Raw genomic sequence first — 27,795 nt, forward strand, 5'->3', positions numbered from 1 at the left:
CAGTTCGCTGATAACAGCGGTGCAGTCAACATCGCTCCGCACGTGAAAGCTGTTTTAAAAGTGTGTTAGGATTTTGCAGTGGCGAAAATGCAGCGATCGTTGGAGCAACGTTACTCGATCAAATTTTGTACCTCCAGGAAGCACTGTAAATGCGGCATTTTACAAAGAAATGCTCCTTCGGCTGAAAAACCGCGTCGCCCGGGTTCGGCCCGACCTCGTCAACAATTGGACCCTTAATCACGAGAATGCGCCGGCGCACACCGCCTTCCTCTGTACCTCTGCATTGGCCAAGATGGGGGTTCCATCCCTTCCCCACCCTCCCTACTGCCCAGACCTGTCCCCTCCGGACTGCTTCCTGTTCCCGCGCCTGAAAAGAAAGCTGAAGGGGAGGCGTTTCAACTCCATCGAGGCGATCCAAAAAACTGTGACAGCCATTGAACGCGATTCCGGCGAATGAGTTTAAAAATTTTTTCCTGCAGTGGAAGGACCGCTACCAGCGGTGTACTGACACTCAAGGGTCCCATTTTAAAGAATATTAGTTGTATAAGCCAAAAGGTTTAATAAAACTGCTTAAAAAAATAATGATCATTACTTTTCAATCAAACCCTGTAGAAATATCCGTCAGATGGGAAAATTTTCTCTTATTTCTATACATTTATTTTTGTACAAAAAATACTATAAGTATTATGAGTTATAAAGCTTGAACTTAAGTACATGCATAGGAATTTCTGATTGAACCAGATTAATGACTTAAACGCTTTGTTTGTGTTTGTAATTTTTTTTTTTAATTTACAGTTCAAATACTGATTTCAAATCATCATGGCGGCACATGCAAACGACAAATCTTTATTATGAACGATTTAAGTGAGTGGCTACATCTCACGGAAAGACAGAATAGGCTCGCGATTCGTGCGATTTGACCCCACCAGACTTCTCCTTGCAGCAGCTTTTTAAGCAATATCTACATGCATATTTACATGTAAGCAATTCTACCACTTTTATCCAAAAGTTCCCGGAAAGTATTCAGTAAATTCAAAATACAAATTTATTCCTCAAAAGTAATTAGTAATTAATTCCTCCTTCAAAGTACTCTACATCAACTGCAACGATTCGATTTCGATTTTTTTCATTTCCATTACTTCCTTTCGGCTGTTAAAACGCATTCTTCGTTGTGATTGACTCGATCGAACAGAAAAAAATTGCAAGGAGCCATATCAGGTGGGTTCTATGACTTTTGGATGATATTCGTTGTGTTTGATGGTATGATCAAAAATTCACGGATAACGACGGCACTGTGCGACGGAGCGTAATTATGATGCACTTCGCGTGAGTTGTTTACCCAACTTTGCAGCAACTCGACGCAAAGCCAAATTATTAATTATAATGTCCTGAACGGATCCATAAGCAATGTTCAAGTCCATTTCTCTTTCACTTTGGCTGTTTTCTTTAGGATATCATTACCGAAATAGTTTTCACATATTTGTAAGGCTTTCACCCAATTGAATCTACAGCGTGTTTTTAACGCACAATTTAATACAGACTCGTTCTTGTAAACTCAGATCCACTATTAAAATTGTAAAAAATCTAAAACAGGTGCAGATTACCCAAGACGGCGTAACTTTTATAAATGTCAAGCAATGGCGTTATAATTTGGTAGGAATGACAACCTTACAAACAAAACGAACTCAAATCAGTTGAAGTACAAAGTGGTCCATACAAGGCAAGTATGAGCCTGAATTTTTCATTAGCAATAGAGGCAGCAGATAGAGGAAACTAAAATACATTTCCATCAACGTCTTTTGGGCACTTTTTGAAGAACTAATAACTTCAATATATATAAGTATTTGTAAAGAATGGACGCATTCCAACTGAATAATATTTTTTTTTTCGTTGTTTTTTTTTTTTTTTGTCTAATCTTTCATCATTTACACATATCATGACTAATTTTATTTATGTTAGAAAGGACAGCAGAGGTCACCAATTTTATCGTCCGGGATACAAATGCCATTAGCCGTGCATAGTAAGATGGTACGTGCACTGAGCAGCCCATATATGTCATCTTCAGCGACCTCCAAACGATCACGCAACCAAAAGAGCAAATCATTCGCGAATTCAGGGTATGTCGGAATATTCTGTGAAAATAGAGGAAATCAGGTTAAATGATTAGAATTTTATGTTTTTTATAATATAATATTTAAATATTTGTGAAGTTCTGTCAAAGTTTTATGTGCAATGGCGAATATCTCCCCATAGTGGACTGAGTAAAAAAGTTAAGCTTTCTAATGCATATGAAACAAATAATGCGGTGAGAAGAACTCCTTGAAGTTCAGTGCAGCAATTTTCATAATAAAGAAAGCCAGATATGCATAAAAGTTTTCGTGGATAAGAATTGGATATTCAGAGGAAATATATTTTGCTTCTTTAAAAAGGAGTAAATTGTATAAATATGAAATCAGATGAAGATTATGGGGTGTCCGGACGTAAAAATTATTCAATATTTTTGTTATTTTTTATTATCACTTTTGTTATTCTATTTATTATTTATTTAAAGTACATTTGGCATTTAAAAAATGCGCAACTGATTTCTTTAAAATAGCTCGGTAAAAGATTTTATAAACAAAATTCTAAAAGTGAAGTCAAGAATAGTAAGCCTTTTTGGAAAGAAAACACTGGCCACTGTCAGACATACCACCAGTTGTCGGAGCGGTGCGCACTGTTCTCGATGCCAGTGGACAATCGGGTGCCTTTCGTTAGCTGCGGTAGGAAGTAAGATGTTTTGATCCCAGATAGAGATCAAGACATAAGTCCAGGGAACCTATTAACGGGATATCAGCACACTTTCTTCGACAGCCTGAGGCAGTGTGCCAACCAAAATCCGGTCAATCTTCTCCATTACATCAACAGCTCTGGCTGACTGTAGATATCTTCCTGTTAAAGGTCTAATAATGGTATTAAAACGGTGCTTTATTGCTACTTGGAGAGTGCCAGAGTGGTACTTCAACCATTTCACCTACACACATTTCTTAGGTAGACCTAGAATATAAATATTTGAGATATGTATCAAAAACGAACCTAAATTGGTGCTTTTAGCACTTTTTTAACGAAGTACCACCTTTTAAGAAAATGTTTGTATGATAGTGTAATTGAATGTAAAGTTAATTACGTCACAGTAAAATACAAGAAACATTGTTTTATTAAAACTAATCCAACTAGATTTTTATTTTAATGTCTGTATTTAGCATAGACAAGTTATACCTACATACATAGACTCATTTAAAATTTAGCTTTGAAATATTTGGCAACTAAAATTTCCTCAGGCATTTTTAAAATGTATGTAAAGGGTTACGGATGTAAAAACGAAACGAAGGATACTGAGACTTTCTAAATCTTTAAGAAAACTCTAGAAAGTACTAAGTTAAAATTTAGAAAGTGAATTTCAATGGCCGATTTTGAATGTAAACCACACCTAAGCGTCAAGTTTTTTTCTGCATTTCATTTGACATTTTTTAATTTCAAACTAACTCAATTTGAACCATGGAAAGATACACAATCGAGCAACGCGTTAATGTTATTCAGGCTTATTATGAAATCGAAATCGGCGTTCAAATCAAAATCGCGCACTTTGTCCCAATGTGCGTGCAATCGGAAAAATTGTGCAAAAGTTTGAGGAAACCGGGTCAATAGGAGATGTGAAAACACCAGTGCATGCTGCTGTTCGCGATAGTGTGGTTGCAGAGCCGTCCACCTCAACTGGGCGTCGTGCCCAACATTATGCATAAAGACTTGCATTCACACGCTTACAAGGTGCAGTTGACTCAAGAACTACAGTCTCTTGACCACTTCAAACGTCGTCAATGGTCAGAATGGAAATGGTCAGGCAGGAAATGGCAACAGTGAATGACCAATTTTCGAATGAAATTAATCTTCAGTGATGAGGCACATTTTCACCTCAGTGGATTCGTCAATAAGCAGAATTGCCACATTTGGGCGAATGATAATCCAAGAGTGATTGCCGAAAAACCAATGCACCCACAAAGAGTGACTGTTTGATGCAGTTTATGGGCCGGCGGCATCATTGGGCCGTATTTTTTCCAAAATTTGGCCGGTCAGGCAGTTACTGTGAATAGTATTCGCTATCGTGAGATGATAACGAACTTTTTATGGCCCGAATTGGAAGATATGGATGTGAACGATATGTAGTTTCAACAGGACGGGGCCACTTGTCACACAGCTAACGAAACAATGGCTCTTTTGCGCGAAAAATTTGATGGCCGAATAATCTCACGTCGCGGCGATGTCAATTGGCCGCCAAGATTATGTGATTTGACACCGTTGGATTCCTTTCTTTGGGGTTATTTGAAAGAAAAGGTTTACATCGATTAACCAGCAACAATTCAAGAATTAAAGGGTGAGATAATTCAGCACATTAACGGTATAGAACCTCAATTATGCCTCAGCGTAATCGAAAATTTGGACGATCGGATGGAGGTTTGAAGCAGAGACCGCGGCGGCCATTTGCCCGGTATTTTGTTCCATACGTAATTGAACTATACCAATATTATCATAATGAAGAGAAATGACAATAATTAAACAAAAAATTATATTTATTCAAAATCAACACCGGCCTTTAAAACTTAACCACCCTTTAGATAAGGAATTATTTGCATTTGGTGGTGTTTGAAGGTGTGCCGCCGAGGCTGCTGCGGCCATTTGGCCAATATTTTGTTCCACACGTGATTGAGCTATACCAATATTATCATACTAATGAGAAATGATAATAATTTCTTAAAAAAATGTATTTTATTCAAAATCAACACCGGCCCTTGAAACTTAACCACCCGTTACAATATTTGAAAAAACTGGATTAACTCCAAAAATTCTCAAGTTGCGAAAAATTAATTAGTAAAACTGATGGAAATGATGGACAAATAAAATAAAAAACTGTTGCTAATGATGGTCAAATAAAAGAACTTAACTTAGGCCAGAAGAAGATGGATTGAAAGCCTACTCAGGCTGGGAGTATGAGAGGGGAACCGTATATTATTATATTTGTATGCATTTATGTATAATTATTCCTTCCGCTCCACCGTGAGGCATAGGGCACGTATGTACGTACGTCGGTACAAATGTGTGAATAAAAAAACTATTATTTAAGAGCGCATGAAAAAAAATTGCATAGTCCAATGACTGGACGTTGACTTTGCTAGCGTCAATACCAGTATATGGTTAATAGTAAACAAAGAGAGAAAAAATAGGCATTGATTGACTCACAGATAGCATATGTATTTCAGCAAGCTAATATCTTCATAGATGCAATAAGTTTAGGAAACTTGATTGTCTTTATAGAGATATTTATAAACAACGCTATCATCTAAATAAATATTCATAGACATAGCAAACATAAATCTTCAATGTCAAAAAACACAACACTAAACGAAAGTAGAGATATTTGTATTTTCAATAAAAACTATTTCAGTGATTTTTTGATTATGGCGTGTATACGTCTGTGCGCTCTACAGCCGCTTAATACTCGCTATCTATGTAATACTCATTATAAGCATTGCGCGCATTTAATGCTCTTTCAGCCGCTCTCTGCTATCAGCCACGTGAGCGCCATAGCTGCTGATGACTACTTTAGTGACCAAGCAACACTACTAAGAGTCAGTTGCTCAGCAAGTGCTGAATTAGTGAAACGTTTTCGAAGGTTGTTACGCTACCACTCGCTCTTTCAACGAACAGCAAGCAATAACAAAAATAGTTTGAATACAGTGCCAACACATGAAGTGTTAAAAGTGTTAATTTCACATAATTGTGTTGAAGAAATTGACAACCACAACATCACACATAGCAACGGCTTTAAGCACAAGAATATTTGTGAGCGACCAAGCGAAGTGACAACTAAAGAGAACGTCATGAAATCGGCAAGAATTGTTGTTATCGGTGCTGGTGCAGCGGGTATAGCTGCAGCGACACGACTCTTACAATCTGGCTTTGGAAATGTATTACTACTTGAAGCCGAAAACCGTATTGGTGGGCGCATACACACCATACCCTTTGCGGATAATGTGGTCGATTTGGGTGCGCAATGGTGTCACGGTGAAAAGGGTAATGTAATCTTTCAGTTGGTGAAAGATTCAGATATGCTACAGCGGACTGGCCCAATCTATGATGACTACAAATGCGTGCGTTCCAATAAGGAAGTGCTCTCCGAAACAGTCGCTGATACGCTCAAATCGGTGGCTTTTAATTTAATACCAGCACGCCAAGAAGGTTTGAAAGACTTCGAAGGTTCTTTGGGCACATATCTCACAGAAGCATTTTGGCACGATCTGCAGCAATCACCGGAGATCGATAGGACTGTGGCGCGTGAATTTTTAGAGAATTACAAGAAATTCGAAAGTTCAATAGAGGCATCCGATCATCTATTCGAAGTTTCTGGTCGGGGTCACCTTGAGTATTGGATATGTGAAGGTGAATTGCTACTCAATTGGAAAGATAAAGGTTTCCGCTCCTTTTTGCAATTCCTAATGAGAGCTAAAAATGCGGAAGGTTTTGGACTACTCGAGAAGCGTATTCAGTATAATTCCCGCGTCCAAAACATTGAATGGAAAAATTCGAAAGCGGGTGTGCAAATACGCCTTTGGAATGGTGAACTGATCGAAGCAGACCATGTTATATGTACTGTATCGCTGGGCGTGCTTAAGGAAAGGCATCAGCAAATGTTCACACCTGCGTTGCCACCTGCCAAGTGTCGTGCTATTGACGGTCTCAAATTGGGAACAGTTGATAAGTTTTTCATAGAATTTAAGGAACCTTTTCGGCCAACTGATTGGTCGGGCTTTTGTTTTCTATGGCGTGAAGAGGATTTGGCAGAACTACGAAACTCTGACTACTTTTGGTTGGAAAGTGTTTTCGGCTTTTATCGCGTCTCTTACCAGCCACGCATACTACAAGGCTGGATAATTGGCCCACATGCGCGTCACATGGAAACACTACCCGAAGCAGAGGTGCTCAAAGCTTTACTATGGCTTTTCGAGAAGTTTTTCACATTTGAAGTGCCTGAGCCGGTGAAATTTTTACGAACGCATTGGCACATTAATCCCAATTTCCGCGGCAGTTACTCATTCCATTCGATGTATACAGAAGAGCTTCGCGCAAGCAATGGAGATTTAGCTGCGCCGCTCATTGATGAGAAAGACGGAAAGCCACTGCTACAATTTGCCGGTGAAGCAACGCATTCACACTTCTATTCGACGGTGCACGGTGCGGTGGAGAGTGGATGGCGTGAAGCGGAGCGCTTAACTGCCTACTATCTGGGCTATACGGCGCAACTGTAAAAAGGGTGTTTTAGAGTTACTACGAAGGCGGTTTTATAATGATATTATAGATGTTGAGGGCTTTAAGTTTATTGCATGAAAAAAGTTTATGAGCTTACATTTTTATTATGTGTTGCATTTGATGTTTGCTTTGAGCCAGAGAAGCTAAAAAAATGCTACACTTGGTTAGCTAATTGAATAGTAATAATAAATATGTAAAATTTAATTTGATAAACATTTTAAAGTTGGTTAATTTTTTCCACAGATTAATAGTACAAACATTCATAATCTTCTGTTGTTTTCATGAAACTAATGACTCGAAATGACGGATTTGAACTAAGAAAGGGTATCTCAAAAGTAACGCCTAGATGTCAACAATGAATAATTCCTAGACTGTAACTTTTCTATGTCTTCTTTGTTATTCAAGTAGAGAGATGTACAATTTTACGCGATAGAGCAACTCGTTAAAATTATTGAAACTTATTATGAAAAGGGTCGATCTTTAAGAGCAACATATCGCAAAATTCGAGATTTTTTTTTTGTGGAAATAATCGACCGAATGAGTCGATAATTCAAAGGCTGCTGAAAAAAATCAAGAAACTGGTTTTTCCGAGGATAGAAAAATAACTGGCAGACCAAAACCTGGACGCTCTGTTCAGAATATCGCTGCTGTATCGGAAAGTGCTGCTGAAGAACGTTCAACCTCGACATCGCGACGCGCTCAACAATTAGGTATTCATGGATCGAGTGTTTGGCGAACTTTACCAGTAGAGGTGCTTATGGTGGGCATTTAAATGACATCACTTTTCACATATAATTTTTAAGATCCGTATTTGAAATAAATATAGTGAAAACTGAAAGAACACACATTTGTACATGTCTTTTTTTTAATAGCCCGAAACAAAAAGGATGGTCGAAAATTTCTCATCTGAAAGAACTGTGGTGCTTAGCACTCATATTCGGGGGCAAATATTACTGGTAGCGTACAGCATCTCTACAATATCGAAAGCTCAGGCATAAGAGTGGTAAAGAAAGTTTAAAGCGAACTGTACTCTAGACAAAAATCCTAAACATCGCCATTGTTGAAAAAGTGGTATTCGTATTAGCAGCAGAGAAACAGCCGTGCGAAGCAATAAGTTTCGATCAGTGAGTAAGGAAGATTTGTTCGATTCGATAAAAATTAGCGCTCTTTTTAGATAATTTTTTTATATGATAATAAATTCAAACTCACTGTTGTAGACGCATCTATCCGTTCTAAAGCTTTAAAGCTCTGTTGAATATCGTAAGCTTTTCTTTTGCTTGGTTCTTTCGTTGCATTCTTCAAATGAAACTTCTTCCTTACAATAGAGTTATTCATAACTACAGGATTTATTGGAACGAATTTTTAACAAAGAGATGAAAATGAATTTTGAAGAATATTTCATCCCGTCATTAAATTTTTTCGAATTTTCATACGACGTTCTGATGTCATCTTTCATTTGTTCACGTAGGTTACGGTGGTTGCCACTCTCCATAGGGGTAAAGGCCCATTGGACTCAAGTTCTTTGTTTAATTTGCAACGTGGATGGTTGCAGATTTCTGTCAGACTTCCAAAGAAGTAAGAGTTAAACCAGCGATATCGCGTTCTGGTAAGAGCCGGACCTTAGCAGAGGAAGTGTTCAACACAATACGGCTCGTTCCTGCAGCTGCGACAAAAGTCATTTGAGAGAAACCACATTCGTTCACTTAAAAATTTAAATTTAGCTTTGAATTGATCACAACCAGATTTTTTCATCAGTCCATAACCTAAATAACATTTTAGCTCATTCCTATGAAGAAAAGAATAATCATTTTAGGCCTTTAAAGTTATAGTCATTGTCCGTGTACCCCTTTACCCTATATCGTCTAGTTAAAAACCACCGTCACCATCGTAACTTCTAATACCCACATGTGACATTTATGCATCGAAAAGCAACACTATAAACAAAACCAAACATCACAATTAGCACTAAAATATTCAATCTCAATCTTCATGGGTTCACACATACCCTATAAAATATTATTACAGAATTGGTAAATCCCAATTGAATTTATAAGTCTGTGCAAATATGTAAACAATTTATATAACTCTTTTATGTATGTATGCACCATGCACTGGATGTAGAGATGTTAAGAATATCAAACTATTAACCGGCTTTCAGCGAAGTTGAAGGAATCAGCTGATTTGCTGACGTAAGCGGTGATTTGACAACGGTTTGTTTAGAACAAACTTAGATTGTATTGGTGATAACCGAAAAAAATTTACGCAGCCGACATTAATGATATTTCGTTGCTTTCTGAACAACGATTGAAAGGACGAGTATATGTGTGAAAGGAGCGGACAGAATTCTGCAGCCGAGACCCCGGTAATCTAGCAGTCGAAGTTACTCTCACAAATTTGCTTCGGATGGCCCAACTTCGTAATCTAACAGCCTTGTATGTAAGTACTAAAACTTTCGTATAGGAAGCAGAACAGTACTCAGTCTACTCTTAATGAAATATATACGTGTACACCTACCTAATTGATATGCCGTATGTAGAGTACAAAATGAACAATCAGTAATTGAGCAAACAATAAAGACAATAACAATATAATTTTCTTGTTTGTTGTGTACTTAGTTTGCACCTGTTATATTTGTTTTTGTTCTGCGTCGAGAATTTCAACTATAATTCACCAACAAGGTTATAGTTATTACACGTATATGAATCCATATACTAAAGCAATGTGTAGAGATGCCGCGATTTTTTTTTGTTTAAGAATGCAACTATTATGTCTATGGCGTATGAAAATTTAAAGGATTTTGCCTAACTTCAAGCAGTGATGGTAAATGTAGGGAAAATTCCCTGCATGTAGGGATTTTTGTCGACAAATGTGGGTGTACGGAAAAGAAGCACAGATTTTTTTAAATTCTGTAAATGCAGGGAATTTTTAAGAAGGACAGAACAAATTAAAAAATAGCGGGAAAATTCGCAGTAAGATTTCATGCAAGACTTTTTTTCCTTATGGTAGGATACTTATTAAAGCGTTAATATGGCAACATTGCCTCTTTTTTCTTCGTTAACGCTAACGCGATTTTTTCTTCGCGCGAAAAGTGTTAGTGACAATTGTTAGTTGTGCTTTTCTTTTTTCAAGTAAGTTTGGAATTATTTTAGTTGTAGCTTTTTCATATTTAAAATACATACCTATATTTTACAGAAATGAGCTCCTCTTCTTCGGCTGACTCTTCGGAGGAACATCAGGAAAAACAATGCAAGTATGGGAAACAAAAGTTCAATAACAAGTGGCTTGACGACGACAATTTTAGTGGCTGGTTGGAAGCTGTGACTAACGATCCATTTAAATGTAAATGCCCTGCGCGCGACATAGTTTTGGACTGCAACAAGTCTGATTTGCAGAAGCACGTCGGAAAAAAATCACCAAAAAAATGTGAAGGCAATAAAAAAGACACCTAAAATAAACAGTTTTTTTAAGGAAAATCGGAGTAAACCAAATCGATCCAGAAATTTCGGAATAAAACTTAGCATGTTCTTCGCTGAGCATGATGTCGCGCTGCAAATGGTGGACCATTTAATCCCACTCTTAAAAGAAATCGTGCCGGATTCTGAAATAATACAAGACTCTGAGCTCGGAAGAAAGAAGTGCACCAGCATAATAGAAAATGTATTGGCAAAAGAGGACAAAGACAATTTAGTACAAAAATTAAAAGTGAACAAATTTTTCATAATGATCGATGAGACCACAGACATCGAACTCAATAAGCATATGTGTCTCCTGGTGAGATTTTTCTACGAGGAAAGCGAGCGGGTTGTGGTGAAGCTGCTGGATATACTTCCAATAAGAACTGATTTCACTGCAGAAGCTCTGTACGGAATGTTTCAAGAATCCATTTTATCTCTAGGAATTCCATTCAATAACATAATTGGTAATTAAAGTATAATACATTTTTTCAGAGTATGCAAACATTTCAAATGAAATAGTTTATTATATTTAAGGTATTTGCAGCGATGGTGCCAGTGTAATGATCGGGCAGCATAATTCCTTTGCATCTAGATTAATTAGGGACATACCAAATGCTATAGTTGTAAAGTGCATATGTCAAGATTTGAGTTCCAAAAGATGCGCGCAATTAGAAGCTCTGCAGGAAATGCAGGTTTGTCTTGTTTTAAACAGAACTGAATGTAATGAAAGAGTCAAATTTTTAGTATTTTTGCTGAACTTTTCTTTAAATATGTGTACTTTTATATATTTGAAATAAAATTTGTTTTTATTTTAAAGAGTCAAAATAGCACCAAGTCCAAAACTTAAGCAAATAATTCAATTTTGACGTTGCCAGTGCCTCATTATAGTGTTAACACAGGAGAAAAAAATGTAGGGAATTTTCTAGGGAACATTTTTTGTAAGCGTAGGGAAAAGTAGGGAATTTTTTTGGGCTGTGGAGGGATTTTTCGAAAAATCATTTACCATCACTGACTTCAAGTACTTTGCGACTATATAAGACTATTCCGTAATATTCATTAGATGAGAAATATTTTTTCTTTCGCTAAAATGGGTTATGTTATTTTCCTATTTATTATTATTTTTCTGTTGCCAAGTAACAGTTATGGCGCGACGCTGCCTAACTACTAACATGCAGAGGTATTCAGTATTAAACACTATCAGTAATATCAAGTGCTAGCTTTACTTAACCCCATGTTGCAATACCACATATAGTTTGTCAAGAAAATGTTTGGACATACAAAAAAATTCTAGTTATTTGCACTTTCGTTGAACCAACCTGTGGCTTTCATATATATCTACCAAGGCTTAGTATTTCTATATTTTTTATTTTATATATCTACCAAGGCTTGGTATTTTTATATTCTGCCAAGTTATTCAGGGAACTTTTTTTTTAAATACTGAACCGTTTTCTGTCCAGAGCCATGCACCCGCATAGAAAGGGTTCTATAGTCCCTTCTTCTTTAATGTCGTTACAGCTTCTGCAATAGGGGGGCTCCCAATCTACTGGCATGCCTGCCAATCAGACAATGCCCTGTTAGGACCGCAAGAAGATTTCTCATGTGCTTCCTGTTCGGTTTCAACAGCCGGTTTGTGCGACTCATGTTCCATTCTGACCACGTCATTCTACTTGTGGCACAGGTCAGGAACTGAGACCATAGCCTGTTGGCAACACTGATAGTATGTTTGTTTGTAAGCATCTTACAGCTTGCTAAAGTTATAGGTACGTTCGCTTTGTCTGATTTAATCGGTAATGTGGTACCCAATCTCGCTAGTTCATCAACTTTCCAGTTGCCTACTTTACCTCTGTGACCCGGCACAAAGATCGGGCATATTACAAAGTACTGTGAGAGTTCTGTCAGAACGTCGATACATTCTTTTATTGCCTTCGAGTTAATATTAGGCGATTGTAAAGCTTTCAGGGCCGATTGGCTATCTGAATATATATTTATATCTCTTGTGGTGAGAACACTTTTATTTAGGGCTAACAGGCTAACCTGAATCAAATTTATGGCATTTCCATATTCATATTACAATTAGTTAGAAACTAGCGATTATAATGAAGAGATAAAAAAAAATGTTATCAGCCAATTGCAAATGTTAGCAACAATTTAATAAAACCTTTATCTCTTTGATAACACATTGCTTACTCTTTTTACTTGAAGATAATACAATTCAATATTTACGCATAATTTTAGAGAGAACTGTTTAGGATATTACTGGGAATATGAGTATGCGTCGATAATTTAGCACTTTCTAAGATATTAATACTACATAAGAAGGAGTGGACGGTCATAACGGAATGCAAAGTCATGTTATCGTACCTCTGGGAATGCAACTATAGTTAACAGTAGAGCGTACAGTACATGGGAAAGTATTCAAATAAGATAAGGAGATAGTATTCAATAACTTTGGACCGCCACTCAAAGAGTTCTTGGCATCTTTCATATGAAAGCCTGACTTTAACCAGGTATACTACATACGAGTACATACGTTTCTTTTTTTCTGGTATGATGCCCGTGAAGAAAGAACTCTCTTGAGTACGGCTACACCAGCATAGCAGTGCGCCCGACTTGTAGCCTCACAGCTACACCTAAACTACACCTACTAAACAACACTCCACTATCCACTACTGTCTCCGCGGAACTGCCAAAAAGGTATTACTTCACGGGGCTGGTTAGCTCAAAGGCTTCTATTTATTGTTGACGCCTACGAAGTTCCGCGCATCTTATGTTGTTATTAGTCTCTGTTACATGCACGCAGATTCTTTCCCAGTTATTAGCTGATTTCAGCATAAAATCAACAATATTTTCTTTGCATAAAATTTTAAAGATTTTGGAAGCACAGCGTGGATATTGGAACAAGACGTGATCGACATCTTCTTTTCTCTGCAGACTCGGCAATTTGTGGAACTGTTAGGGCCAAATCTATGGTTTACCCACCATGGTTCCTTTCTACCTACGTCGTAAGGATAGATATTAGCTCATACGTCCATCTACCCTTAGGTGACCTATTCCCACCAGCCAGTGAGTGATCGAATGACGCATTTTCCTCTGCTGCAATTTCTTTGCGCTTTACTCTACCGTCTTGTTCGGATAGTCTTATCCATACTGACTTCATTTATTTTCCAGAATATCTATCGGGATTAGTCCTGCTATGACGAAGGATGCGTTATCGGAAATTTTCCGGAAGCCGCAAATAGTGGGCTATCAGTTTTTTTGCGTTGCTATTTATATACAATGCATCAGCCCAGATCAGGGCCGCGCACAAATGAACCGACTATATAGAAAGTGTATGTCTGAAAGTGCCCTGATTTTTCACTCCAGACGCAAAAAAAACGTAAAAAGTAATTATTTTCCTTTAAGACTGTTCATATTAAACCTATCAAGTGTTATAGTAAAGCACGTGAAATGCTCACATTTTCATACTGGGCCGAATGCCCTGAGAAAAACAATGCCTGGTATCGCGCCACCCAGCATAGGCCTCAGGATAGCAAAGCTAGACCGTCATTTTACTATGGGACTTTTATCACAGACATCTGTAATACCAACATATGAGGAACTAGAGTATAGTGTAGGATATTAAGAATTGGCTTGAGTTTCTGCAAGTTGGTATACCAGGTTGCCAATATTCGACGGACCCATCTGACAACCCTGTATCTTTTGGCAAAGACGTCAGATCGCTTAGTGACATACCGCGTTGAAAGCGTCAGTCCAAGCAGATTTTTACCATAGAACTGTACATGCCACGCGAGCGCTCCCAAATTGTTGCAATTTACATTCAACAAAAGAAGTCAAGTAAAAAATTAAAGATTGTGAAAAGTGCGCCTTCTAAGAATACCATTAAACGTTTGTACGAAAGGTTTTTGACTGGTGATGCTCTTTCTAATCCAAAGAGGCCAAATCAAAACCGACCAAGGCGTCGCCAAGGACATCCCAAATCGCCGTTCTCAGCAGTTAGGCATTGCTTCGACCACTTTACAACGAATTATCCGCATTGATTTGCATTTATTCCCGTATAAGATTCAATTGATGCAAAGATTGTTGCCTGCGGACAAGCCTCGTCGATTGGAATGGGCCCAAAGAGTCATAGAAATCCGTCGGGTCCGTCGAATATGAGCAACCCTGTAGTTTAGATCACTGAAACCGAAGAAGTCGTCATCAATTCGATTGCAAAATCTACAATTGGCAAATGGTTGAAAGCAATGAAGACACGATTGAGCTATTAAGAGGAAGATCGCCAAACGTATCTGTTAGTCTGGATCCGTTCTAGGATGGCATGGAGGAGACCGTCATGGTCGGGTGGGCTTGTGTTTTAGTACCCTTTCGTCCACCTGGGTTTGAAAATCACTGCGGGCTTAAGGTATTCAATCACAGAAAAAGTTTTCCTTAAAATAGGTAGCGCATTAAACAGCAATGGTAGAACTCCTCGACCAAGACGTACAGCGCAAGTGAGAGGAGAAAGTCAGGCAAGCCTGTAATAAATAAACTGCAACGACATCCACAACAAGCTTATTGTTTTATTGTCTTCAAATTTTACATTATTAAAAATTAATAGATAAATACTTGGCGCGTATACTTCTCTGTTAGATGTCTGGCCGAACTTCTCTTTCTATGTGTGGCGTGGAGCCAAGTGGAATAACCTACAATTTTAAGCCAACTCCGAACTGCAAATGGTTTTCTATGAGGGGCTTTTTCACTTGGGTGTTTGCCATTGCCTACCGCGGAGTGATCTTTACTAGAAAATACTTTTTCTATCAATTATGATTTGCTATTTTACGCACGGCGATTCGAGTCTGCGCACATCCGAATGGTATTGGAAAAATAAATCCATTATTTTTGCGTAAAATTTTTGCGCAAATGGCTTAAAACTGTTTATGGTCGATCTTTAACTCCTGGGCGTTGCTATGACTACTAACACGCCGGTCAACTTCGATTTTTCCTATGATTTGATCGACATTATCGACATTTTCTTTAACATCAAAAACACCTGAACCGAATCGACGAAACCAAAATTGCACATACTTAGCTGTTACAGTATCGACACCAGAACACAATTTCAGCGGCCCGGCTTGAATCTTCAACTTTATTAAAGAAAAACTGTAAAATGTACCGAGTTTTCTCATTGTTGACTTCCATTGTTAACACCCTTTAATTCACAACTGAAAGGAACACACAAGAAACAGCAAAAACATATTTTTGGTAGGAAATGTCACTTTGACAACGAGCATAAAGTTCAAATTTTTTGATCGATACTTTAGGAAATATCGATCACTACAGCCATCTACCAAAAAAATAATGGATTTATTTTTCCCAAACTTAATATGCACTTTGCAAAGAAAACAAGAGATGATGCTCGTATTGAAATCGACGGACGGTATATAGAGAGTGTTGACCAGTTAGGTACTTCATTAGTAAGTATCAGTAGGAATGCGGACTTATCTGTAGCAATAAATGAGCAAGTAAACGCGATAAATAACACTTTCTTCGTTCACTTCAAACTATTCAAATCTCGGTTATTATCAAGAGCTCAAAAGATGAAAATGGATAAAGCGCGTAAAATCTTTACTATCGCACAACAGCGAGAAATGGATACTTAAGGCGCGCCGACAGAATACTGAGATTTAAAAAAAGGCACTTCGCTTTTGGTTCCTTGCGACTGGATGACGGAATATATCGAATCAGATATAATGACGACGAGATCGGTGCATTGATGCATCAAGAAGAAGCGATGGTTTCATCAAAAGTCGAAGCGTAAGCTAGTGTAAAGTTCAGAATGCCCAAAAACAGCGTAGTTCAAGTATAGCGTTCCATGGACTACCGGTTGGACGCAGAGGACGAGGGAGGCCAAGTAAATGCTGAATTGAAGAGGTCTGGTTAGACGTAGTAGAGGATCCGCTGACCAGGATCACTGTAATGCTAACGATGATGAATATAACATACAAAAAATATTAAATATGTATTAATTTGAAAAAAGTGAAAAAAATCAGCTCATTCGCATTTGTCAAAAGCCGCATTTAATAAAATCGTCCGATAGCTGATAGAAAACAATACTCGCAGTCAAAGTTTATTTAATTAAGCAAACGTGATAAATTACAAACACAGCAGGCCAGGCAATTTGTCGGCTCGAATAAATTAAGAAATAAGCAAGTGATTAATTCAGGCACGCAATATAGACATTCTAAAGTTCTGGTAAGCATTTATATCCAAAGCCTGTAAGTACTTGTGTGTGCTAAGACATAATGGCATTGACATATACCTATATTTTAGTGGGTATGAATTATTAAATCCATCTTGCTAAAATGCGCAACCAAGCCATATCACAAGCATCTAATTTATAGCACACATATTTGTACACCAATGCGCAAAGGCATGGTTATGAATATTTATGAGGGCATATATGTATATTGTTGAGGACGACAAGCACAACAAATCAACTATGAGCGGCAGCGTTTACCTTTTAGGTGCGGAAGTAGCGCAAATCACGTTAGTTAAAAGCAATAAATCCCGTACGCACAATCTAGTCAAATGCATGGCATCATTACGTATACGCCATGACAAACCGTTAATGACACATCTACCAATTCACGATACATCGGTAGACATGGCATGCGTGTGTTTGCACACATACAATTTCATTGGAGTGTCTGTGATTTTGTATTTCGCATCAATTGTTGAGGCTTTATGCACTTTTAACCAGGATAACCAGGCGAAATTAATAAATTATTTGTTTGGGCGTTCATCTGTTTGCACGCTGTCATGATATCTATATAGAAATGATAATATATTTTTCAGTTATTGTCGCATATTTTGTTATAAAAACGCTATAGAAGATGGGCCAATATTAATCAACCTATCGGAAGATTTATAGTTTTTGCAAACGACGCCGTACGTCAACAAAAATGATAGAATAGCAGATTTCGCCTTCCGAATTCGATGTATCGTCAGACTACGAGAATTGACAAACAAAAACCAGGAGAATAACTTGTTTGTGAAGAGGAAGAGTGGCAAAAGCAATAGAAACTACCAAGCACAGGTAGTTCACACACACACATTCTTGCCAAGGCGTTATCCGCACAAAAACGTAGAAAACTGAATTAGCTGTAATAGCTGCACATCTTTAAGTCATATATATATTGGGTTGGGGAAAAAGAAATATCGTATTTGTGATCGAAATTTGACGCTTTATTTAACGTACTTAGAATTATCCGATTCAAGTCAAATATGCCCCGTTTTGGTCGCACACCTGTTGCCATTTAGAAGGCAACTTCATTATCCCCCCTTTATAAACCCCCCCCCCCCCCCCCTCCTTATTTGCAAAAAACTCAGACAACCAGTTTTCGCAAGCCTCTTTTGAGGCCAACTTGGTATCACCAAGGGCGTTTTGCATGGACCGGAAGAGATGATAGTCACTTAGTGCCAGGTCCGGACTATATGGCGGGTGCGATAGGACATCCCATCCGAGCTCCCGTAGCTTCTGGCGGGTCATCAAAGATGTGTGAGGACGAGCGTTGTCCTGGTGGAACACAACACCATTCCCATTGACCAATTCTGGCAGCTTCTGGTCAATCGCCTGCTTTAAACGGTCAAGTTGCTCACAGTAGAGGACCGAATTAAGGGTCTGGCCATAGTTGAGCAGCTCATAGTGGATAATTCCCTTCCAATGCCACCAAACACACAGCAAAACCTTCCTGGTGGTCAATCCGGGCTTGGCGATGGTTTGGGCCGGCTCGCCGCTTCTCGAACACAAACTTTTTCGCTTGGCGTTGTCGTACGTGATCCACTTTTCATCGCCAGTCACCATCCGCTTCGTTCCGTTTTAGAAGAGAATCGCAAGCGTTGATTCGATTCAAGAGATTTTTTTGCGTCAGCACTTGTGGCACCCAAACATCGAGCTTTTTTTGGAATGCAATCTTCTGCAAATGGTTCCAAACGGTTTTGTGGTCTTCACCTATTTCCTGACTAATCGAGCGAATGCTCACATGCCGATCTCTTTGGATAATTTCAACGATTTTATCAGTCTCTACGACGATTGGCCTACCAGTACGGGGTGCATCCCAATGGTAGTCACGCACCAACCTATTCGTCTAAGGCGGCCGCCTGTCATACTTTGTGTTAATTTCTATGCACGTTGTGGAAGTGATCGGCTCCAAATCAGCCGAATTTGCCTTGGTAACTGGTTGGCCTCCGTAGCCGAATGGGTTGGTGCGTGATTACCATTCGGAATTCACAGAGAGATCGTTGGTTCGAATCTCGGTGAAAGCAAAATTAATAAAAATATTTTTCTAATAGCGGTCGCCCCTCGGCAGGTAATGGTAAACCTCCGAGTGCATTTCTGCTATGAAAAAGCTCCTCATAAACATATCTGCCGTTCGGAGTCGGCTTGAAACTGTAGGTCCCTCCATTTGTGGACAACATCAACACGCACACCACAAATAGGAGAGGAGGAGCTCGGCCAAACACCTCAAAAAGGGTGTACGTGCCAATTATTTATTTTAACCGGTTGGTCGTCCATATTTGTGTTATTTTGAGTTTTTGCTTGACACTTGCCTAAACATTTTCAATAAGTTTTGGCATCAGGCAATTTTCACTCTATAAACCCTCGGCTTCGATACTTGGAATCGTTGTCCTTTTATTAAATCCAAGGTTGGCTAGTTCTTCCAAACATTTTCGCAGCTGAATTTTTTTCACCAAAACTGCATTCAAATTGGCGGTAAACACAAATAAACGGCCAAATTCTTTTTCGGAGAAGCAGTCCCAAAAATGAACCTTAGCTAGGTGCTTTATAATTCGAGCAGAAAGAAAGCAAAATAGGATGATATCAATTTGGAAGATGGCGTGGATACTACATATTTTAGATGTAACAAAAGGTTTCTTAAGTTTATCAGAAGAAAAATTTTACAACCGATTTTCTCAAAACAAATTTGTTCAGCCGGCCGGAAACACAACTCGTATAAATGTTTTATGATTTACATGAAAATAAAACTGTGTCTTCTAAATAGCATTAACTAGCGAGAGTCGTATATATTTAATGATGTTTTTTTTATAAAATAAGTCAAAATTATTTGTTTATTCTTTCAGAAAGGAAGTCTGTTTCAAATGCATACAATTTTTGTTGAAAATTTATAAAGAAAAAATTTGCATGCGCCTTTTTTTATCCTTTCATATATTCTTTTTATTTTATATATGAAATAAATATTTTTTATTTTTCGGTTTTATGTTGAGGTACCCCAACTGAATATTACAGTCAACTACCAATACGAGGGTTGTGCCTTTGTTATGTTTTGCGCCTTTAAAACACTGCATATGGTGGATGTAATTCGATATTTCTATCGATAATTTTCGTATTTTTAGTATAAGCTTATATTTATAAAGTAAAGAGAGAACCATCTTTGGGCATTAATGGAACCAGCAGCATACTTTTAATATTTCATGAGCATTTGGTCGTCAAGAAGATTTCTTCTCATTGCATGCCGCATATTTTGTCATTGCCCAAAAAGGACTCCTAAAGAAATGCTGAAAAAATTAAGCGGCTGTACTTCAAAGCACGTCTATAACAGCGTAACAGGTGACGAATCTTGGATCTATGCACATGAGCCGGAAACAAAACAGCAATCGATAGTTCCAAGTTGTTCCAAGACGAACTTAATCCTAATTTGTTCGCTGAAGAAGCATCTCGAAGCAAATGGTCGGCTGTTTCTTCGGAAAATCTGGTCATGTGGCAAACGAATCACCAGAGACACTTAAAACAGTCAGCTCAAAAGAGAGTTAATGAAAACCATCGCCAGAAGGCGCATCGTCCTTCACCACGACAATGCAGACTCTCATGTATAGGCACACACAAGAGAATTTTTGCACATTCAGAAGATTTAATAAATGAATCATCCACCTTACAGCTCTGATTTGGCACTGTGATTTAATTTGGTTATTGAACATCAAAAAACCTTCAAACCAAATAGCTTCGTCGCGAGTGGTTGCAGAATCTGATTGGTGTCAGAATCATAATTCAAATCGAGAAAAAATTATTGTTGGTTTATGCCGCCTTCGAATGCCAAATGGTTTTTATGTGGAGCTTTTCATAGCAGAAATACTCTAGGAGTTTCGCCAACCTGCCGAGGAGTGACCGACATTAGGGGTCTCTAAGCCGTGCACTTTCAATCGTAGTTCCATACCAACCCATTCGGCTACGGCAGCCGCCTTCAATTTCAAACACAAACAGAAACAAAGATATACAATACAAAAGAAAGTACTTTTGGAATTTACGGAACACAATCCGGATACAGCAAAACGATTTACAAAAATGGTGGAATTATTGTGGGAGCAGCTGGCGAATTTTTTTGCACCTGCACTAGTCCGTCGTAAAAAGATCCCAATGCTTGAAGGAGAGTAAGTTTGAATATCAATATTCAAATAAAATGCATCAATTTTATATATCCTCTTTATTCCTTATTAAGCCAATATTGGATAACGACGCTTGGAATCGACGCCCTTTCAAGAGATTAGCAAAAGATAAATAGCAAAAATCCAAATTAGGAATGATTCTGGCAGGTTGAAAGGATTGTTGTAGTCTTTTAAAATTTTTCCTTTCATCTTCTCAAAAACTTACTCCTCTATTAGGAAAAAAGTTATTATTCGGCAATTGGCATTGGGTTTTTTTATTTTGTATTAAAATAATATTAATATGAAGGCAAGATTGATGAAATGTAATCATTTTTTTATTTGCGAGCAGAACCGCTGTTTCAAGCTCATACGCGGCTAGCATCCGGAAATGCCTAGGTTCTAAGCCCCGGGCATGAAACACCAACCAATAGAACAAATTTTTTCTGTATAGCGGTCGCCCCTCGGCAGGCAAGGGCAAACCTCCGAGAGTATACCTCTTATGAAAAAGCTCCTTATAAAAAATAATTTGCTTGTCGGAGGCGGCATAAATTTTTAATCCCTCTATTTGTAGCAGGATGCGCACCACAAATAGGAAGAGGAGCTCGGCCAAACACCCCATAAAGGTTGTAAAGGCCAATTATGTATAATAAGTACAAGAATAAAGTGAAACGTTTTTTTCCCCCCTATCTGTCAGAGAGAGTCTCATGCAAAACGATTTAGCTCGAGCAACCAGACAGACAAAAATAAAATTATATTTCTGGCACAAAAATTTAGATTAGAAATAACATTTTTCTTAGTAACGTCCATCTAATTTGTCCTGAAAAATAGCTCTTTAATAAGGGTTCAACCATTTTGGAAATTTGTTAACTAAATTGCTTTTGAAATCACAGTGCAACACTTAAATTTCATTAAGTTCTAAGCCTGCTTTTCGCGTATTGTGTTTTGTTCGATTTTAGTGAATAATTTCCTTCCTTTTCTTCGCGAAGCCACGGATCACCACTACTTCCCAGTGTAACAACCATCTAAGTCGTTATTGTATGCGTGGCTGTTGGCACGAATACAAAAGAAAAACAAATTACAAATCCTGCTCATTTAGCACTCAAAGGCGCAGAAATAAACAAGACAAGTAAGTGGCTGCTGAGTGGTAGTTGAAGATGGCAGAAAATTAAATTCAATTAACGGCAACTATGAGATTGAGCACCGCCACACAATAGCAGTGATGAGGAAAATGAAGAGGATGTATACGAGACTGACGCTTCCGTGCCACATACAGAGCACACTGAATAATTTCTCAATTTAATGGCAACTTCCAATGTGACGCTTGACGACAACATGCAGTAAAATGTTGAAACATTGAAGCAGCACAGCAATGAAGTCTGCTGTCGAAGATGGCGATACAGGGGTGGTGATGAGATTGCATTTATACGTCCACGTGTTTGGTGAAGAGTCGGCAACTGTAGCTGGCGTATTATTAACTATGACAGCGCACAATGATAATAACAACAACTATAGCATGCCACACAGTATACCTAGATAGTTAGCGGAAACGGAATTTCTCAATGTCTACGTAATTTGATACATTTCCGGTGATATAAAGAAGAAACTGTTGATGGCGTCGAGATGACAATAATGACGATGAGCAAAATGGAAAGACATCAAGAATAAAACGGGATTTAAGGGATGATAGTGAATATGCTGAAACAAGAAGGTAGATGTGGCAAGGTGAAAGTACAGCAAGTGGAGTAGCTACATAACGAGAAGTGCCTGCTGATGTCGCGAAAAGCGAGACAAATGAGAACGAAGATATCCCTAAGATGAAGCCACAGGAATGCAGAAAATCACAAACGAAACTGCTGACACATTGCGCGAAAGCATCGAAGTGATAATAAATATGGTACATATGTATGAATTTACCTGCAGTTGTTGATGGATATAGGTATGATTACTTGAGCAGAAAGCGATTGCTGGCGAGCAGAGCAACAGGGCAGAACTCCCACTCAAGTATCGGTTTAGATCATTACAGCCACTCAAGAAGTGAAGTTGATTATAAGTGAACAGGTTGAAAATATATTACTATAATGTATTTTTTCTTTTTTTTCTGGAGGTAGCAAAAAGCATTAAAAGCCGATAAGTGTGTACAATGTCTTTCGACTCACCCACTAAAAAATCTAATCCAGCCCCGTTAAATCGCACAAACGAAGGGTCAGTGAGGAGGACTACTTTGGGGGAGAAAGTGGTCACCATTTTGATTTTGCAATACATCGATTGTTAAGCGCGCTGTATGGCAAGTTGCACCTATTGTTGGAACCAAATGTTGTCGATGTTTAGCTGATAAATTTTCGAGAACACAAATCCAGTCAACATGGCTCCATAGCGCTCGTCATTCTCCGTAACGGCAGCTCCTTCCTCATTTCGCGAGAAAAAAGGAGCGATGATGCGGCCGGTAATCAATGAACTTCGCAGATGTTCATTTTTTTAAGTAAATTTCCACAATTTGGAAGCAATGTTCTGACATTAAATGATTCAGTTTACCATTCTCAGCTGCTATGAAAGAGCTCCTCATAAAAACACATTTGCCGTTCGGAGTCGGCTTATAACTGAGGGTTCATCCATTTTTGGAACAACATCAAGACGCATGCCATAACTATAAGGAGGAGCTCGGCCAAACACCTAACGGATATGTAAGCGCCACTTATTTATTTATTTTTTCCTTTATTTATAAAAAACGTAATGTTTTAGCAAAAACAAACATTTTATCCCTACAGGCATGCATATGTGTATGTATAAGTATGCACGGCTTGGATATCGCACTGGAAAATATAGAGAGCTGCCATGGCAAAAACTGCCTCTGAGCGAGATGACATTTAATTTCGATGCTTTCACAAAACGCAAAAAGTGCTGAAGTGAAGAAAATTATGAAAACAAAAAGTTTAACTCACACAACTTCATTGTAATATAAGCTCACACATACCAATACCTACGAATTTGACAAGTCAAGATGTTGGAGCGTAACGAATTGGAAGAAAAGTACATGTGTAACAGGACTTGTGTGGAATAGCTCACGACTGTCCAATCTCAATCATTGTATGAAAAGCACAAACAATAACACTAGTCAACACCGGCTTTAGTGCCAAGTGCTCTTAGCTTAAGGCCTTATGTTGGTAATGTTGGCTAATGTAATAGAAAAAAATGCACTTCCTAAGAATAATTTTTAGCTCCTGATTTTAATATACAAAACTATTTATACAAAAGAAGACTAGAATTAGTCCGGTCCAAACTTTATATTGTCGCGCACATTTTGGTAAAAATAGAAATGACCCGGCTGTTAATTATTGGAATCAAAAAATACGGGTATAAAAACGGCATTTATTACCAGATACCGAAATAAGCATTAATTTAAAATTCCCAATAAAACAACAAAACATTAAAAGCTTCCAATGTTTTTACGAATATTGTACGAATTAAGAAATCTTTTTACGAAGTCTATAAAAAATAATGGGTTTTCCTATAAGAGGTGTTATTTTGATACAAGATCAATGGTTTCGTTGCTTGTGTGGCACGTAGCGCCGTCTTGTTGAAAATAAACGTTGTCCAGATCAATACCATCCAATTCCGGACATAAAAAGTCGTTAATCATCTCTCGATAGCGCAATCCATTCACCGTAACTGTTGCTCCAACTTCATTTTCGAAAAAGTAAGGTAAAATGACTCCGACAGACCATAAACCGGGCCAAACAGTCACACGAATAGAGAGGCTTTTCAACAATAACTCTTGGATTTTCTGAGCCCCAGACCCGAAAATTTTGCTTGTTATCCAAGTCACCGAGGTGGAAATGGGCCTCATCACTCAAGATGATTTTTCGATGGGATTCCGGATCATTTTCATGCATTTCAACGACCCAATCAGCAAAGACACGACGTTGTTGATGATCGGCTGGCTTGAGTTCTGATATAACCTGGACCTTACAAGCCTTAAGACCCAAATCTTTATGCAAAATACGGCCTACTGACGTTTGTGGAATGCCTAATTCCAAAGAACGATGAGGAATGGGCAAACCTGGGTTTTCTTCAACGCTTTCAGCTACAACAGCAATATATTCGGCTATTATTGAGTGACGTGTACGGGCTTTATTCTTTACATCACTAAATTGTCCCAACAGCTCGAATTTTTTCACCAATTTCTGTATTGCGGTCCGATAAATTGCTTCACGGTGACCCAAAAATGTTCGAGTTTTACGAACCGTCCCTGGAAAATTTTCACCATTTTTATAGTGAATTTTAATAATTTCAATGCGTTGTTTAAACGTGTATCGTTCCATTTTTATTAATGGCGTAGTTTCTACTTGTCAAATATCAAAAACTGACAGCTTCAAAGGTGACATCTACCGAAATAATGGGCTAGTCAAAATAACACCTGTTATTGGAAAACCCTTTATTATTAAGAGTCAAATGTTTTGATCAAAAACAAAACTCATTTCTTGAATGCTACATCCATTTCCTGTCAGAAATAAAATTTAATAATCTTTTTACTTTGAATTGAATAAAAGTGATTTTCTAAACTAATCTTATGGCCTCTTTAATTGGTTACCCTTCGAGTGCCGAATCCTGCACATTCTGTCAAAAAAATATCGGGAATTTTTCCTTTAAAAAGCGCGCGTTACACATATGTCTAATTGTTTTTTTGCTGGAGTGTTGGTATAACTGCCCTCTATAGGGTCGCAGAATTTGAACGCGATTTGTGTAGTAGCTGGTTTTTGGAATTTAATTATCTCAGTCAACCGCAGGTTTGCTCTGCGATTTTATGGATAAAAATATCGAACAAAGAATTTGTCTTAAATTTTGTGTTTTAAACGGGATTTCGTGTGCCAAATCATTGAGAATGTTGCAGAAAGCCTATGGCGAGTGTGCTTTATCAAAAATACGGGCCCACGAGTGGTATAAGGATTTTGCAGAAGGCCGAGAAGTCATGGAAGATTTGCCCTGATCCGGTCGCCCATCAACGGCTTCAACGGATGAGAATGTCGACAAAGTCACAGAAATGGTGCTAAAACACCATCATTTAAGTTTGAGGGAGTTAGCTCGTGACCTTAGCGTGTCTCATGAATCAATTCGCAACATTTTACACCATCGATTGGGCATGAGACGCCTTGTTGCTCAACTCGTTCCAAGAGCGTTGAATTTCTTTCAAAAAATTCATCAGAAGAAGGCGGCTAAAGACATGCTTTATCCAGCGCATCATAATAGATGATGAGACTTGGGTATATGAGTTTGACATGCAAACCAGTCAACAGGTGGCTGAATCGCGCTATCCACATGAGCCGAAACCCAAAAAACCACGTCAAAGTCGGTCAAAAGTGAAAGGCATGCTACTCTTTTTCTTTGATTACCACGGTATTGTGGGAATATTATTTGGAAGCTATGCGTCGTTTGAGAGAGAATTTGCGTAGGAAACGACCCAATTTATGGAAAGAAAACTCATGGATTTTGCACCATGATAACGCACCGTCTCACAAGGCTCACAGTGTGAGTACTTTTTTGACCAAAAAGTCGACAAATATCATCGAACAACCACCGTATTCACCGGATTTAGCCCCCTGTGACTTTTTTCTTTCCCCAAAACTTAAACTCCTCGGACTCCGCTTTGAGTCGGTAGAGGCCATTAAGGCGAATTCGCTGAAGGAGCTGAAGAAGATCTGTTGAAACGCGTTTAAAAGGTGCTTTGATGACTGGCTTTGATCATTGGCATAAGTGTATCGCTTCGAATGGAGCCTATTTTAAAGGCGGAAATTTTGATGATTAAACAATTATTTTGCGTTTTATTGAACAATTTCCGGTACTTTTTTGACAAAATGTAAGGAGTGAATTCGCAAATGTAGTGCGAACTTTTGACACTCGTTTCACTATGATCTACCGTATTAGAGTCGGTGTACCGTTAGAATCTGTGGGCATGACTGCGACTATAGTAAACAACGAATATGATGAATTTGTATTTGTAGTGAGCTCACCGTTAGAATTTCATTTAAAACATTTTTTCTTTGAATCGGAGGGGCATAGAATTATTACACACAGTGCATGTGGGAAAATGCGCGGAATGATGATAGGAACCACTTTAGCCATGTTTGTCTGTCCGTCAGAGCGTCACACCATGCGTACGACAACTCGAAAAAAGTTTATAATAAATATTGTATTTCAATGAAAAGAGCTAAAAGAACCAATAACCACACTCCCCTCCTACATACCGGTAGTTTTCAGAGAAGCAAAAATTGTGAAAAAGTTTTTTGTTGACCTGTGTAAATGTTTATTCAATGTAACATATAAGTATTTGCAGGTGCGCACACCATACTCAATGGAGTCCTTTCGATTACAGGGCGGAAATTATACGCTACAGTTAATCGGGGCACGTAGCCACTCAAACAATCGCACTTCGAATGCGGAAATTAGCCAGCGACATGTCAGAGTGCTATAAGTACATATGTGTGTGCACGAGTAAAATATATTACCACTTGTGATGAACGCAATACATATGTAATATGATATTTTTTTAGTAGATCCATAGGAGTTGTTTCTTTTGCTCTTATCTCATGGG

At 38.3% G+C, this 27,795-nt stretch overlaps 2 protein-coding genes across 2 annotated transcripts in view; one reads left to right on the forward strand and one right to left on the reverse strand.

Moving 5' to 3' along the window:
- Nucleotides 1-1,955: 1,955 nt before the first annotated feature.
- The window catches only part of LOC129242997 (uncharacterized), a 153,585-nt gene continuing 127,745 nt past the window's right edge, over nucleotides 1,956-27,795 (reverse strand). Inside the window, exon 4 of the mRNA XM_054880001.1 lies at nucleotides 1,956-2,132. Coding sequence (XP_054735976.1) covers nucleotides 1,956-2,132 — 177 coding nt within the window. The remainder of the gene's footprint in view (nucleotides 2,133-27,795) is intronic.
- Nucleotides 5,596-7,551, forward strand: LOC129242996 (spermine oxidase). Its single transcript, XM_054880000.1, has one exon. It carries the CDS (start codon nucleotides 5,913-5,915, stop codon nucleotides 7,335-7,337), a length of 1,425 nt encoding a protein of 474 aa, XP_054735975.1. The 5' UTR covers nucleotides 5,596-5,912; the 3' UTR covers nucleotides 7,338-7,551.

This window comes from Anastrepha obliqua, chromosome 3, assembly GCF_027943255.1.
Source record: "Anastrepha obliqua isolate idAnaObli1 chromosome 3, idAnaObli1_1.0, whole genome shotgun sequence".
Classification (NCBI taxonomy): Eukaryota; Metazoa; Arthropoda; class Insecta; order Diptera; family Tephritidae; genus Anastrepha; species Anastrepha obliqua.